Here is a 16,184-nt window from a genome sequence, read left to right on the forward strand (position 1 = left end):
TAGCCATTAGTAGGTAGTGACCATAATTTGTTCAGGTTTAATCTACAATTCTAGAAATGGGACTCGAACAGCGGGAGAAGGGTAGATCGGAGGTGTCAGTGTTACAGTTGAATAAAGGGGACTATCGAGCTATGAGGGAGGAGCTGGCCAAAGTTGACTGGAAAGATACCCTAGCAGGGATGACAGTGGAACAACAACGGCAAGTATTTCTAAGAATAATACAAAAGGTGCAGGTTCAGTTCATTCCAAAGAGGAAGAAAGATTCCAAGGGGAGTAAGGGGTGACCGTGGCTGACAAGGGACGTCAGGGACAGTATAAAAATAAAAGAGAAGTACAACGTAGCAAAGATGAGCGGGAAGCAAGAGGATTGGGTAATGTTGGGTAACGTGTGGCCAGAGGATCTGGGGTGACGGATGAAGGAAATCCACATTAGGCAGGAAATGGTGTTGGGTAGACTAATGGGACTGAAGGCTGATAAATCCCCAGGGCCTGATGGTCTGCATCCCAGGGTACTTAAGGAAGTGGCTCTAGAAATCTGGGTGCATTGGAGATAATTTTCCAATGTTCTATAGACTCAGGATCAGTTCCTGTGGATTGGACGGTAGCTAATGTTATCCCACTTTTTAAGAAAGGCAGGAGAGAGAAAACAGGGAATTATAGACCAGTTAGCCTGACATCGGTGGTGAGGAAGATGCTGGAGTCAATTATAAAAGATGAAATAGCCGCACATTTGGATAGCAGTAACAGGATCGGTCCGAGTCAGCATGGATTTACGAAGGGGAAATCATGCTTGACTAATCTTCTGGAATTTTTTCCAGAAAATGTGGGCAAAATTAGGGCACATGGTATTGGGGGTAGAGCGCTGACATGGATAGAAAATTGGTTGGCAGACAGGAAACAAAGTGTAGGGATTAACGGGTCTCTTTCAAAATGGCAGGCAGTGACTAGTGGGGTACCGCAAGGCTCGGTGCTGGGACCGCAGCTATTTACAATATACAACAATGATTTGGATGACGGGATTCAAAGCAACATTAACAAATTTGCAGATGACACAAAGCTGGGTGACAGTGTGAACTATGAGGAGGATGCTATGAGAATGCAGGGTGACTTGGACAGGTTGGGGGAGTGGGCAGATGCATGGAAGATTATGTGAATGCGAATGCGATGCGAATAGGGCTGTTGAGCCAAAACCAAATAGGCCAAAGTCACTCCATTGTGAGAGGTACGGACAGGGGTTTCTGCGGAAACAGACGGGATTCGAGGATGGTGTGCTGCCTTCCTGGTGCCAGGATCCAGGATGTCACGGACAGAGTGCAGAAAATCCTCAAGGGCGAAGGTGAACAGCCGGACGTTGTAGTGCATGTCGGCACAAACGATGTCGGAAAAAAGGGGATGAATATTCTGCAGCATGACTTTAGAGAGCTCGGAAAAATGCTGAAAAGCAGGACCTCCAGGGTTGTTATCTCCGGTTTGCTTCCAGTTCCTGGTGCTGGCGAGAGCAGGAACAGGGAGATACAGGACCTGAATGTGTGGCTGAGGAACTGGTGCACGGGGCAGGGATTTAGATTCTTAGATCACTGGGATCTGTTTTGGAGTAAGGGGGAACTGTACAAAAGGGACGGATTGCATCTTAACAGGTGGGGTACCAGCATTCTGGCAGGCAGGTTTGCCACTGCTACACGGGTGGTTTTAAACTGAATAAGGGGGTGGGGTGTCAAATGGGATAGTTGAGGATGGAGTTAAAGGGAAAGGGTTTCTTAAATGTGTGAGCGGAGAGACAGAGGGGTGTAAAATGAGGGTAGAAGCAATAGGTAGCAAGGCGAAAAGTAAAAGTGGCAGGCAGACAAATCCAGGGCAAAAATCAAAAAGGGCCACTTTTCAACATAATTGTATAAGGGGTAAGAGTGAAGGTACATTGAAGGCTTTGTGTCTCAATGCAAGGAGCATTTGTAATAAGGTGGATGAGTTGAATGTGCAGATAGCTATTAATGACTATGATATAGTTGGGATCATGGAGACATGGCTCCAGGGTGACCAAGTCTGGGAGCTGAACATCCAGGGATATTCAATATTCAGGAGGGATAGACAGAAAGGGAAAGGAGGTGGGGTAGCGTTGCTGGTTAGAGAGCAGATTAACGCAATAGAAAGGAAGGACATTAGCTTGGAGGATGTGGAATCGATATGGGTAGAGCTGCGAAACACTAAGGGGCAGAAAACGCTAGTGGGAGTTGTGTACAGGCCACCTAACAGTTGTAGTGGAGTTGGGGATGGCATCAAACAGGAAATTAGAAATGCGTGCAACAAAGGTAAAACAGTTATAATGGGTGACTTCAATCTACATTAAAAATAAATTGGATAGTTATATGGATGGGAAAGGAATGGAGGGTTATGGTCTGAGCGCAGGTATATGGGACTAGGGGAGATTATGTGTTCGGCACGGACTAGAGGGGTCGAGATGGCCTGTTTCCGTGCTGTAATTGTTATATGGTTATATGGTTACATATAGATTGGGTGAATCAAATTGGCAGGGGTGCTGAGGAAGAGGATTTCTTGGAATGTATGTGGGATAGTTTTCTAAACCAACATGTAGAGGAACCAACCAGAGAGCAGACTATTCTAGATTGGGTGTTGAGTAATGAGGAAGGGTTAGTTAGCAGTCTTGTTGTGCGTGGCCCCTTGGGCAAGAGTGACCATAATATGGTTGAGTTCTTCATTAGGATGGAGGGTGACATTGTTAATTCAGAAACAAGGGTCCTGAACTTAAAGAAAGGTAACTTTGTTGGTATGAGACGTGAATTGGCCAAGATAGACTGGTAATTGATTCTTAATGGGTTGACGGTGGATATGCAATGGAAGGCATTTAAAGACTGCATGGATGAACTACAACAATTGTTCATCCCAGTTTGGCAAAAGAATAAATCAGGGAAGGTAGTGCATCCGTGGATAACAAGGGAAATCAGGGATAGTATCAAAACAAACGATATAGCATACAAATTAGCCAGAAAAGCAGCCTACCAGAGGACTGGGAGAAATTCAGAGACTAGCAGAGGAGGACAAAGGGCTTATTTAGGAAAGGGAAAATAGATTATGAAAGAAAACTGGCAGGGAACATAAAAACTGACCACAAAAGTTTTTATAGATATGTGAAGAAAAAAAGATTAGTTAAAACAAATGTAGGTCCCTTGCAGTCAGAAACAGGTGAATTGATCATGGGGAACAAGGACATGGCAGACCAATTGAATAACTACGGAAGACATAAATAATCTGCCGGAAATAGCAGAGGACCAGGGGTCAAATGAGACGGAGGAACTGAATGAAATCCAGGTTAGCCGGGAAGTGGTAGGTAAATTGAATGGATTAAAGGCCGATAAATCCCCAGGGCCAGATAGGCTGCATCCCAGAGTACTTAAGGAAGTAGCCCCAGAAATAGTGGATGCATTAGTGATAATTTTTCAAAACTCTTTAGATTCTGGAGTAGTTCCTGAGGATTGGAGGGTAGCTAATGTGACCCCACTTTTTAAAAAGTGAGGGAGAGAAAAAACGGGGAATTACAGACCAGTTAGTCTAACGTCGGTAGTGGGGAAACTGCTAGAATCAGTTATTAAAGATGGGATAGCAGCACATTTGGAAAGTGGTGAAATCATTGGACAAAGTCAGCATGGATTTATGAAAGGTAAATCATGCCTGACGAATCTTATAGAATTTTTCGAGGATGTAACTAGTAGAGTGGATAAGGGAGAACCAGTGTTATATCTGGACTTTCAGAAGGCTTTCGACAAGGTCCCACATAAGAGATTAGTATACAAACTTAAAGCATACGGTATTGCGGGTTCAGTATTGATGTGGATAGAGAACTGGCTGGCAGACAGGAAGCAAAGAGTAGGAGTAAACGGGTCCTTTTCACAATGGCAGGCAGTGACTAGTGGGGTACCGCAAGGCTCAGTGCTGGGACCCCAGCTATTTACGATATATATTAATGATTTGGACGAAGGAATTGAATGCAACATCTCCAAGTTTGCGGATGACACGAAGATCGGGGGCAGTGTTAGCTGTGAGGAGGATGCTAGGAGGCTGGAAGGTGACATGGATAGGCTGGGTGTGTGGGCAAATGCATGGCAGGTGCAGTATAATGTGGATAAATGTGAGGTTACCACTTTGGTGGCAAAAACAGGAAAGTAAATTATTATCTGAATGGTGGCCGATTAGGAAAAGGGGAGATGCAACGAGACCTGGGTGTCATGGTACACCAGTCATTAAAAGTAGGCATGCAGGTGCAGCAGGCAGTGAAGAAGGCGAATGGTATGTTAGCATTCATAGCAAAAGGATTTGAGTATAGGAGCAGGGAGGTTCTACTGCAGTTGTACAGGGTCTTGGTGAGACCACACCTGGAGTATTGCGTACAGTTTTGGTCTCCTAATCGGAGGAAAGACATTCTTGCCATAGAGGGAGTACAGAGAAGGTTCACCAGACTGATTCCTGGGATGTCAGGACTTTCATATGAAGAAAGACTGGATAGACTCGGTTTGTACTCGCTAGAATTTAGAAGGTTGAGGGGGGATCTTATAGAAACTTACAAAATTCTTAAGGGGTTGGACAGGCTAGATGCAGGAAGATTGTTCCCGATGTTGGGGAAGTCCAGAACAAGGGATCACAGTTTAAGGATAAGGGGGAAATCATTTAGGACTGAGATGAGGAAAACATTTTTAACACAGAGTGGTAAATCTCTGGAATTCTCTGCCACATAAGGTAGTTGAGGCCAGTTCATTGGTTATATTTAAGAGGGAGTTAGATGTGGCCCTTGTGGCTAAAGGGATCAGTTGGTATGGAGAGAAGGCAGGTACAGGATACTGAGTTGGATGATCAGCCATGATCATATTGAATGGCGGTGCAGGCTCGAAGGGCCGAATGGCCTACTCCTGCACCTATTTTCTATGTTTCTATGTTTCTATGAAGTTTAATGTGATGTTATCCACTTTGGTATCAAAAACAGGAAGGCAGATTACTATCTAAATGGCGTCAAGTTGGGAAAAGGGGAAGTACAACGGGATCTAGGGGTCCTTGTTCATCAGTCTATGAAAGTAATCATGCAGGTACAGCAGGCAGTGAAGAAAGCGAATGGCATGTTGACCTTTATAACAAGAGGAGTTGAGTATAGGAGCAAAGAAGTCCTTCTGCAGTTGTATAGAGCCCTAATGAGACCACACCTGGAGTATTGTGTGCAGTTTTGGTCTCCTAATTTGAGGAAGGACATTCTTGCTATTGAGGGGGTGCAGCGTAGGTTTACAAGGTTAATTCCTGGGATCGCGGGACTGTCATATGCTGAGAGAATGGAGCGGCTGGGCTTGTACACTCTGGAGTTTAGAATGATGAGAGGGGATTTTATTTAAACATATAAGATTGTTAAGTGTTTGGACACCCTAGAGGCAGGAAACATGTTCCCGATGCTGAGGGAGTCCAGAACCAGGGGCCACAGTTCAAGAATAAGGGGTAAGCCATTTAGAACGGAGACAAGGAAACACTTTTTCTCACAGAGAGTTCTGAATCTGTGGAATTCTCTGCCTCACCCCGGAGGCCGGTTCTCTGGATACTTTCAAGAGAGAGCTAGATAGGGCTCTTAAAGAGAGCGGAGTCAGGGGATATGGGGAGAAGGCAGGAACGGGGTACTGATTGGGGATGATCAGCCATGATCACATTGAATGGCGGTGCTGGCTCGAAGGGCCAAATGGCCTACTCCTGCATCTATTGTCTATTGTCTATTGTAAATTTAGATATCCTTCATTCTGTTCAAAATACCATCATTTTGGGGTTATCAGCAACGTACAATGCTGTCTAGATCAACCCCCTGCAGCACTGTACTGGTCTCAAGCCTTCAGTCAGGAAGACAACCCTCCACAACTGCTTGGGACTTGAATTTTGAATGCAATTGGCCAGCTCGTCCTGTTCCCATGTGATCTAACCTTGCAAAACAGCCTACCACCTGGGACCTTGTCAAAGCCCATAAAAGCAGTGTCTACCAAAGATCCTATAGCTCCGCTATAGAATCTTTGGCGTCTACTGCTCTGCCCTCATCAATCCTCTGAGGACCTCCTCAAGAAACTCCATCAGATTTGTGAGACATTATTTTCACGCACAAAACTAAACTCTCCCCCTAATCGCTCCGTGCCTGTCCAAATGCTGGCAGTTCCTTCCCAACTGTTTCTGCTTACTAGTTAGCACCCAACAAAAGCTTTTCACTGTATCTACTGTACCTTTTCACTGTGCACATGACAATAAATAAACTAGATCCTGTCCCTCAGAATCCCCACCAGCCACCTTCCCACCACTGCAGCCGCCCTGTAGATCCCAGGCTGGTCCTCTTAATATATCTGGACTGAGCTGCCAAAGGAGGTAGTTGAGGCAGGTACAATAACAACATTTAAATGACACATGAACAGGTCCATAGAAAATGTTGGAGTAACTCAGCAGGACAGGTAGCATCTCTGGAGAGAAAGAAAGGACGTTTTGGGTGGAGACCCTTCTTCAGAATGACTCGACCCGAAACGTCACCCATGCTGCCTGTCCCGCTGAGTTACTCCAGTATTCTGTGTAAACCAGCATCTGCAGTTCCTTCCTATACATTTACAGGTACATGGATAGGACAGGTTTAGAAGGATGTGCGCCAAACGCAGGCAGATGGGACAAGTATAGATGGGGCATGATGGTCAGCGTAGACGAGATGGGCTGAAGGGGCTGTGATGGGGCCGGGAGCGGGAGCGCGCGGGGCCGGGAGCGCGGTGACGTGGACGCGCGGGGCCGGGAGCGCGGTGACGTGGACGCGCGGGGCCGGGAGCGACACTCACGTCGTCCATGAGGAGGAGGAGGAGGTTGGGCGCGGTCCCGCCGTCGGCTGCCGCCATCAACGCGAGCAACGTCCACACCGCCGCCATCATCACCGCACCACGTGACCCGGCACATGACCCCCCACGCACGTGACCCGGCTGTCACGTGAGCCACGGAAGATGGCGGTGTGCGTGGCCGTCATCGCCAAGGAGGTGAGTCAGGGCCTTGGGACAGGGGCACCGGGGTGAAGGTGAAGTGGCCAGGAGCGAAGAGCAGGGGTGGGTCCGGGCGAGCTGTCTGTGTCTATCTATCTGTGTGTGTCTGTCTATCTGTGTGTGTCTGTGTCTATCTATCTGTGTGTGTCTATCTGTGTGTGTGTCTGTCTATCTGTGTGTGTCTGTCTATCTGTGTGTGTCTGTGTCTATCTGTGTGTGTGTCTGTCTCTGTCTATCTGTGTGTGTCTGTGTGTGTCTGTGTCTATCTGTGTGTGTCTGTGTCTATCTGTGTGTGTCTGTGTCTATCTGTGTGTGTGTCTGTCTATCTGTGTGTGTCTGTGTCTATCTATCTGTGTGTGTCTCTGTCTATCTGTGTGTGTCTGTCTATCTGTGTGTGTGTCTGTCTATCTGTGTGTGTCTGTCTATCTGTGTGTGTCTGTGTCTATCTGTGTGTGTGTCTGTCTATCTGTGTGTGTGTCTGTCTATCTGTGTGTGTCTGTGTCTATCTGTGTGTGTCTGTGTCTATCTGTGTGTGTGTCTGTCTCTGTCTATCTGTGTGTGTCTGTGTGTGTCTGTGTCTATCTGTGTGTGTGTCTGTCTCTGTCTATCTGTGTGTGTCTGTGTGTGTCTGTCTATCTGTGTGTGTCTGTGTCTATCTGTGTGTGTGTCTGTGTCTATCTGTGTGTGTCTGTGTCTATCTGTGTGTGTGTCTGTGTCTATCTGTGTGTCTGTGTCTATCTGTGTGTGTCTGTGTCTATCTGTGTGTGTGTCTGTCTCTGTATCTGTGTGTGTCTGTGTCTATCTGTGTGTGTGTCTGTGTCTATCTGTGTGTGTCTGTGTCTATCTGTGTGTGTGTCTGTGTCTATCTGTGTGTGTGTCTGTGTCTATCTGTGTGTCTGTGTCTATCTGTGTGTGTGTCTGTGTCTATCTGTGTGTGTCTGTGTCTATCTGTGTGTGTGTCTGTGTCTATCTGTGTGTGTGTCTGTGTCTATCTGTGTGTCTGTGTCTATCTGTGTGTGTCTGTGTCTATCTGTGTGTGTGTGTGTCTATCTGTGTGTGTGTCTGTGTCTATCTGTGTGTGTGTCTGTCTATCTGTGTGTGTCTCTGTCTCTGTCTACCTGTGTGCGTGTGCCCCGCTGCGTCTCTGTCGCTGTGTCGGTGTTTATGAGTGTGAGACTACAGTTTGTGAGACTGCCACTGACGACTCTTCATCCTGCTGTGCAGAATTATCCATTGTACATCAAGACAATCCCGACGGAGAATGAGCTGAAGTTTCACTACACGGTGCACACTTCTCTGGACGTGGTGGAGGAGAAGATCTCAGCAGTGGGGAAGGCGCTGGTGGATCAGAGAGAGCTGTACTTAGGGCTGCTGTACCCCACAGAAGATTACAAAGTGTATCCTTTGTTGAAGAGAGAATTGGTGGGGGCAAGGTATTAGGTAGGGTGGGAGAGCATGATGGTGTCTGGGAGGGTGTTGGGGGGGGGGGGGGGGTAAAGGTACAACCATGGAATGGCCTGACCTTGGGAGACTGATCTATAACGATCCAAATGTTTTGGGACTGTGTACGGATGTATTTGTAGGGATGACCTGCTGGGCACAATCTCTGCTCGTGGTGTGGGGAGGGTGTTGGGCTTCAGAAGGAAATGGCGCTGTGTCGCAATGTTCACAGGGTTATGGCAATTAGTCAATGAAGAACCATTGCTGTCAGAATTTTAACCTTAACCTCTGGTTCCAGATATGGTTATGTCACCAACACAAAAGTGAAATTTGTGATTGTGGTGGATTCTTCCAACATCGCGCTGAGGGACAATGAAATCCGTAGTGTAAATTGCTCATGGGGGGGGGCGGGGGGGGGGGGCGCGATATGTGGGTGTTACTGGCAGGGAGTATTCGGCCTGTTGCCCTGGAAGCAGAAACAATCCCTTTGTCACTTGAAGTTGAGTTCAAAGTGACTCAACACTATTTTCTATAATTCTAGTAGATGGGAGGTCATAGTTGGTGAGAGTGCGAAGACAAAAACAAGTGGGTTCAATGCCAGACTGAAGCGAGTGTGTTGTTGGTCAGTGTGGAGATGGGGGCTGTTTTGCGCTGTCGCTGAGTATAAAACAGCTGGAGCACAGGGCTTTCATTTACCTTTGTTTTCCCTACAGATGTTCAGGAAACTGCACAATTCCTACACTGATGTCATGTGCAACCCATTCTACAACCCAGGAGAAGTGATTGAGTCCAAGTAAGAAATGTCCAATGTGCTTTCATGTATTTACGGTCCCTCTGTCTTTGTTTGATGGTGGAAGCCAGTCCGTAGGCTGTGAATGCTGGTTGTAGTTGTTAGGACTGAGGTTAACAGGTTCTTGTTGGGTTAACATTTCCAGAATTTTCAATTAGTTTTGGGTTTTATAACACAGCCATTTATCCTTGTTCTGGATAGGACATTATCTGGTGAAGGATTTTTCCTTTGAGCCCATGGGCACCAGTTTTTCTGGGACATCTTGACGCAGCACTGCTGCCAAATACTGCCATGATGTCAAGGACACCCCTCTCACCTCATGTTGGGAGCTAAATTATTTTACTGTTTAGACGGTGGTGATGAGATCTGCAGCCAGGTCGTCCTGTGAGCAGGTTATTGACAAATGAGTGCAGCTGGAGAGACGGCTGATGATTGATCGCGGTCTGGGTGAGTCAGTGGAGATTGTTCAGCTTTTTACAGACAGGACACGTGGGCAATTTTCCACATTGTGGTGTTGTAACTGGACTAGATGCTGGTGTTGTAACTGGACTAGAACAGCTGAGCCAGAGGCATAGCCAGTTGTGAGGTTCAAGGCTTCAGCACTGTGGCCAGGAAGTTGTGTTGTCCCATTGCCTGCACTGTAAACAGTGCTCTCCATCTTTTTAAAATCCAACACAGAATGAATGATGCTGAGATGATGGGATCTCAAGAAGAGTGGCAATGTGGTGATATGAGTTGTGAACAGAGCCACATTAGGCTTTTGCTTAACTTGCCCAAATTGAGAAGACTTCACTTTCAATTGGACTGGGACAGACTTTGTATCTGAATCTAGTCAGTCCACTATACTATAGCTCTTCTAACAGTGATTTAACACATCTAAATGGCTTGTTAGGATCCTAAGAAGATATAACCTATGAACCATGGCTTTTGAATGAGGAAACTGCGTGGAAGGCAAGTTTGCGAGCCTGAAGGGCATTTGTAAATAGGTTTTTATGATAATGACTGTGAAATATTGACTCTTTTACTCTCCACAGATGCTGCTGATCTGTGTATCCCAAATATTTCCTAGTTTAAATTACAGATGGCCACCTGCAGTTACATTACTTTTCATTTTGTGACGGTCTGGGAATTCCAGTCTTTGTTATAGAATCCAGTTTAGAGTTTACAGCAAGGGTTTCCAAACTGGGGTAAAGTTACCCCCAAGGGGTAAATTTGTTGATTCTGGATTTGTACATTTTGTTTCAATCATAATTTTTTTTTAAATCTGAAGTTTCCCCATTGTCAGTTGCTTTATTATGGTTGATGTGTAAACTCACATTACTGAACAAAACTGGGTGGGAGGGGGTAAATTTACTTTTGAAAAGTTGCCAGGGGTAAACGGGACAAAAAAGGTTGGGAACCCCTGGTTTACAGCATTGGCCCTCCGTGTCAATGCCGACCATGAATGAATGCTTTATTATCACATGTGACAAGTCACAGTGAAATTCTTTGCTTGCTTACCCAAGGTATGCAAATAGTCGCCACATAAAGGATGCTTACAAAGTACCCCTGCGCCAGGCCCCCCCCCTTTTTTTTTTCTCCCCCCTCACCCACAGCAGACCCCTACACTGGGTCCTCCGTTGTTCATTGTTTCTCCCCCCCCTCGCTCACGGCAGTCCCCCCTGCATTGGGTCCCCATTGTTCAACCCCCTCCTTCATGGTGGTCTCCCCCGTGGCAGGTCCTTCTTTGTTTCTTCCCCCGGCAGTGGCATCCTCACACTTACGCAGTCTGTCCCATCCGTCGGTCGGCGACCTCATCGATACGTCGCACCGGCCTCTCCACTATCGTGGCCGGGTCCTTGCTGGACGCCTCCGTGGCGCCGTCCCACTCCTCAGCTGCTGGCTCCATCGACCCAGGCTCCGTCAACCACAGACTCCGTCTGCCATGGGCTCTGACCCGTGAGGCTCTGGCCTCAGCTTCCCTGCGGCCCGCCAGGAGAACCTTTGCATAACAATCCCACATGTCTGCATTAAATACACATCTCTCTATGCCCGGCTCATCCAAGTACCTAGTGCCTCTTAATGGGAACAGTTCTTTTAATGCCAAAATTTTAACATATCGGTTGTCTAGATTGAGAGTCAGGGTCTCTTACTTGTCTACATATTTGACCACTATAGTGTCACCACCTCCAATGAGATTGGCTTTCCTGGCGCAGCCTCCAAACATGGGCGTATCTGGGATCTGGGAGCTATTAATGACTATGATATAGTTGGGATCACGGAGACATGGCTCCAGGGTGACCAAGGCTGGGAGCTGAACATCCAGGGATATTCAATATTCAGGAGGGATAGAGAGAAAGGAAAAGGAGGTGGGGTAGCGTTGCTGATTAGAGAGGAGATTAACGCAATGGAAAGGAAGGACATTAGTTTGGAGGATGTGGAATCGGTATGGGTAGAGCTGCGAAACACTAAGGGGCAGAAAACGCTGGTGGGTGTTGTGTACAGGCCACCTAACAGTAGTAGTGAAGTTGGAGATGGTCTCAAACAGGAAATTAGAAATGCGTGCGACAAAGGCAAAACCGTTATAATGGGTGACTTCAATCTACATATAGATTGGGTGAATCAAATTGGCAGGGGTGCTGAGGAAGAGGATTTCTTGGAATGTATGCGGGATAGTTATCTAAATCAACATGTAGAGGAACCAACGAGAGAGCAGGTTATTTTAGACTGGGTATTGAGTCATGAGGAAGGGTTAGTTAGCAGTCTTGTTGTACGTGCCCCCTTGGGCAAGAGTGACCATAATATGGTTGAGTTCTTCATTAGGATGGAGAGTGACATTGTTAATTCAGAAACAATGGTTCTGAACTTAAAGAAAGGTAACTTTGAGGGTATGAGACGTGAATTGGCCAAGATTGACTGGCAATTAATTCTAAAAGGGTTGACGGTGGATATGCAATGGAAGACATTTAAAGACTGCATGGATGAACTACAAAAATTGTTCATCCCAGTTTGGCAAAAGAATAAATCAGGGAAGGTAGTGCATCCGTGGATAACAAGGGAAATCAGGGATAGTATCAAAGCGAAGGATGATGCGTACAAATTAGCCAGGAAAAGCAGGACTGGGAGAAATTCAGAGACCAGCAGAGGAGGACAAAGGGCTTAATTAGGAAAGGAAAAATAGATTATGGAAGAAAACTGGCAGGGAACATAAAAACTGACTGCAAAAGTTTTTATAGATATGTGAAAAGAAAGAGATTAGTTAAAACAAATGTAGGTCCCTTGCAGTCAGAAACAGGTGAGTTGATCATGGGGAACAAGGATATGGCGGACCAATTGAATAACTACTTTGGTTCCGTCTTCACTAAGGAAGTCATAAATAATCTGCCGGAAATAGCAGGGGTCAAAGGAGTTGGAGGAATTAAGTGAAATCCAGGTTAGCCGGGAAGTGGTGTTGGGTAAATTGAATGGATTAAAGGCCGATAAATCCCCAGGGCCAGATAGGCTGCATCCCAGAGTACTTAAGGAAGTAGCTCCAGAAATAGTGGATGCATTAGTAATAATCTTTCAAAACTCTTTAGATTCTGGAGTAGTTCCTGAGGATTGGCGGGTAGCAAACGTAACCCCACTTTTTAAGAAGGGAGGGAGAGAGAAAACGGGGAATTACAGACCAGTTAGTCTAACATCGGTAGTGGGGAAACTGCTAGAGTCAGTTATTAAAGATGGGATAGCAGCACATTTGGAAAGTGGGGAAATCATTGGACAAAGTCAGCATGGATTTACAAAAGGTAAATCATGTCTGACGAATCTTATAGAATTTTTCGAGGATGTAACTAGTAGCGTGGATAGGGGAGAACCAGTGGATGTGGTGTATCTGGACTTCCAGAAGGCTTTCGACAAGGTCCCACATAAGAGATTAGTATACAAACTTAAAGCACACGGCATTGGGGGTTCAGTATTGATGTGGATAGAGAACTGGCTGGCAAACAGGAAGCAAAGAGTAGGAGTAAACGAGTCCTTTTCACAATGGCAGGCAGTGACTAGTGGGGTACCGCAAGGCTCAGTGCTTGGACCCCAGCTATTTACAATATATATTAATGATCTGGATGAGGGAATTGAAGGCAATATCTCCAAGTTTGCGGATGACACTAAGCTGGGGGGCAGTGTTAGCTGTGAGGAGGATGCTAGGAGACTGCAAGGTGATTTGGATAGGCTGGGTGAGTGGGCAAATGTTTGGCAGATGCAGTATAATGTGGATAAATGTGAGGTTATCCATTTTGGTGGCAAAAACAGGAAAGCAGACTATTATCTAAATGGTGGCCGACTAGGAAAAAGGGAGATGCAGCGAGATCTGGGTGTCATGGTACACCAGTCATTGAAAGTGGGCATGCAGGTGCAGCAGGCAGTGAAGAAGGCGAATGGTATGTTAGCTTTCATAGCAAAAGGATTTGAGTATAGGAGCAGGGAGGTTCTACTGCAGTTGTACAGGGTCTTGGTGAGACCACACCTGGAGTATTGCGTACAGTTTTGGTCTCCAAATCTGAGGAAGGACATTATTGCCATAGAGGGAGTGCAGAGAAGGTTCACCAGACTGATTCCTGGGATGTCAGGACTGTCTTATGAAGAAAGACTGGATAGACTTGGTTTATACTCTCTAGAATTTAGGAGATTGAGAGGGGATCTTATAGAAACTTACAAAATTCTTAAGGGGTTGGACAGGCTAGATGCAGGAAGATTGCTCCCGATGTTGGGGAAGTCCAGGACAAGGGGTCACAGCTTGAGGATAAGGGGGAAATCCTTTAAAACCGAGATGAGAAGAACTTTTTTCACACAGAGAGTGGTGAATCTCTGGAACTCTCTGCCACAGAGGGTAGTCGAGGCCAGTTCATTGGCTATATTTAAGAGGGAGTTAGATGTGGCCCTTGTGGCTAAGGGGATCAGAGGGTATGGAGAGAAGGCAGGTACGGGATACTGAGTTGGATGATCAGCCATGATCATATTGAATGGCGGTGCAGGCTCGAAGGGCCGAATGGCCTACTCCTGCACCTAATTTCTATGTTTCTATGTTTCTATCTGAGACAGAATGGCCCCTCCAGGCGATACCAGGGAGAGTGAATGCATTCTCTGGGACGGAAGCAGGACTCATTTCTACATGTGGGAGAGGAGAGTAAACTGCCTTGGTGTCACCGAGCTCCCTTTGTATCGTGCACTGCTAATGCTAATGGCTGTTATGTCAGTAAGGGAGAAGGCAAGTGGCACAAACTAAAATGTGACTTTCAGTTCACATAATGTAGCAATAGAAAAGTTAAACAAAGGTACACAAAAGTGCTGGAGAAACTCAGCGGGTGCAGCAGCATCTATGGAGTGAAGGAAATAGGCAACGTTTCGGTTAAGCCTAGATCAATCTAGCCAAAGCTACATTTGACATTAGTTGTGTTTTGGGGTTGGGCCAATGCCATTTAATCCTCCTCCAGGGTAGGGTACAGTGCTTGCTCTGTACCTCCAGGTGTGACAGGGGGTTTACAGAGTCTCTGCTTTGTTGGGCAGTGGCTCTTGATTCTAGTGTTCTGTATTTTTGGGAGCTCCCAGTAATTGCTGCTCTTGTGCTGTCTTTCAGGGTCTTTGACAACATGGTTTCGGGTATGATGATCCAGGTATGCTGAGGCTTTCGCTGTGGAGTTCCTGCTCTCTTCTGCCTTTGCTGTTTGCCGATCTCTCTGTTAAACTTACAGGACTGATTTAAATGAGTTACCACCTGTATTTTATAGAGGGAAGGTTTCTACAGCTCGATTATCAATCAATGCCTAATTCCCTTGAACATCACAAAGGATTACACATGAATAAGATCTCTGGGGTAAATTCAGTAAATTCAGTAAGACACTTATTTCTGAACACAATGCTTTTGTGAATGATCGATGGCAAGTTTCCTGATAGTGATGCTGTTGTTCTGCAGCTCTGTCCATTCTCAGCTGGTAAGCCTGTCACATCACCATTGATAAAACTTGGTCTCAAAAGAAAGACTCTTGGTTAATTATTTCCACAGCTGAGACCTTGTAGTTATAGAGATGGGTAAATAGAGATGGGTAATTGCTGGGGAAACTCAGCGGGTGCAGCAGCATCTATGGAGCGAAGGAAATAGGCGACGTTTTGGGCCGAAACCCTTCTTCAGACTGGACATAGAGATGTATGTGTGTAAGAATGGGGGTTTAGATCCAATGGTTCCGTTTCATCATTGCTCGAAAGTATTTGTTGAATGAATTTCCCCGTTTGCTGGTCTGTCACATTCATCAGGGGGCCAGTATCATCTCTGATTGCAGCTTTCTTCCAGGAGAATTCATAACGTGAGGATCTCCAGTATTAGAAGGATGGCATGTTTGGATTTTGAGGTTTCTTTGTAGTTGGCCGAGTGTTAGACACTGCATGCAGTGGAAATTTGAATGTGATTGCTTTGACCTTTATTGTAGAATTGTAAATATAATTTCAGCCTCGACATTCTCCTGTCTTTTTTACTCTGCGTAACACTGGGTGATTAGTGTCTCATGTAGAACCTCTCGTACTGTCTGTGCAGACAGGCTTTAATTGCAGTGATCTGGAGCAGCTTCCATTAGGTCAGTGGGCAGCAGCTGTCCTCGAGTCAGAAGTCTTGAGCAAAATCCATCAGAAAGCCCTGAGTAGAAAAATGTGACATTCCAGAAGCGAGGGAGAAGTGCACTGTTGTGGTACTGTGTGTGTGGACGAAGGGAGTATAGAAAATACCAGGTGCTGCATTGCTCAGGATGCTGCATTCTGTGTGGTGGTCGACATTTATTCTTCAGTCTTGTTCTTGGGATCTTGCTGTGCAAAAAACTTTTCTGGATCATCTACCTTACTGAAAGGTTACACAGACTAAACATCTGCCATTATTGCCAGGGCAGCACAGTGGCTCAGCTAGTGGATCTGTTGCT

At 46.0% G+C, this 16,184-nt stretch overlaps 2 protein-coding genes across 2 annotated transcripts in view; one reads left to right on the forward strand and one right to left on the reverse strand.

Annotated features, from left to right (window-relative positions):
- The window catches only part of galns (galactosamine (N-acetyl)-6-sulfatase), a 36,517-nt gene extending 29,563 nt beyond the window's left edge, over positions 1-6,954 (reverse strand). The window contains exon 1 of the mRNA XM_033035599.1: positions 6,840-6,954. Within this exon, the coding sequence (XP_032891490.1) occupies positions 6,840-6,929 (90 nt within the window). The 5' untranslated portion in view covers positions 6,930-6,954. The remainder of the gene's footprint in view (positions 1-6,839) is intronic.
- trappc2l (trafficking protein particle complex subunit 2L) lies at positions 6,857-15,254 on the forward strand. Its single transcript, XM_033035600.1, has 5 exons — positions 6,857-7,031; positions 8,259-8,431; positions 8,773-8,860; positions 9,188-9,267; positions 14,858-15,254. Exons 1-5 carry the CDS (start codon positions 6,999-7,001, stop codon positions 14,901-14,903), a joined length of 420 nt encoding a protein of 139 aa, XP_032891491.1. The 5' UTR covers positions 6,857-6,998; the 3' UTR covers positions 14,904-15,254.
- Positions 15,255-16,184: the final 930 nt, after the last annotated feature.

The sequence above is a fragment of the Amblyraja radiata genome, chromosome 17 (assembly GCF_010909765.2).
Source record: "Amblyraja radiata isolate CabotCenter1 chromosome 17, sAmbRad1.1.pri, whole genome shotgun sequence".
In the NCBI taxonomy this organism is placed as follows: Eukaryota; Metazoa; Chordata; class Chondrichthyes; order Rajiformes; family Rajidae; genus Amblyraja; species Amblyraja radiata.

Bases quoted from the DNA above. Each gene is read 5' to 3' on its own strand.
- trappc2l (XM_033035600.1), top strand. From the start codon at position 6,999: ATGGCGGTGTGCGTGGCCGTCATCGCCAAGGAG. The intron at 8,861-9,187 runs GTAAATTGCTCA...TTTTCCCTACAG, and splicing joins GGGACAATGAAATCCGTAGT to ATGTTCAGGAAACTGCACAA. The intron at 9,268-14,857 runs GTAAGAAATGTC...GCTGTCTTTCAG, and splicing joins GGAGAAGTGATTGAGTCCAA to GGTCTTTGACAACATGGTTT.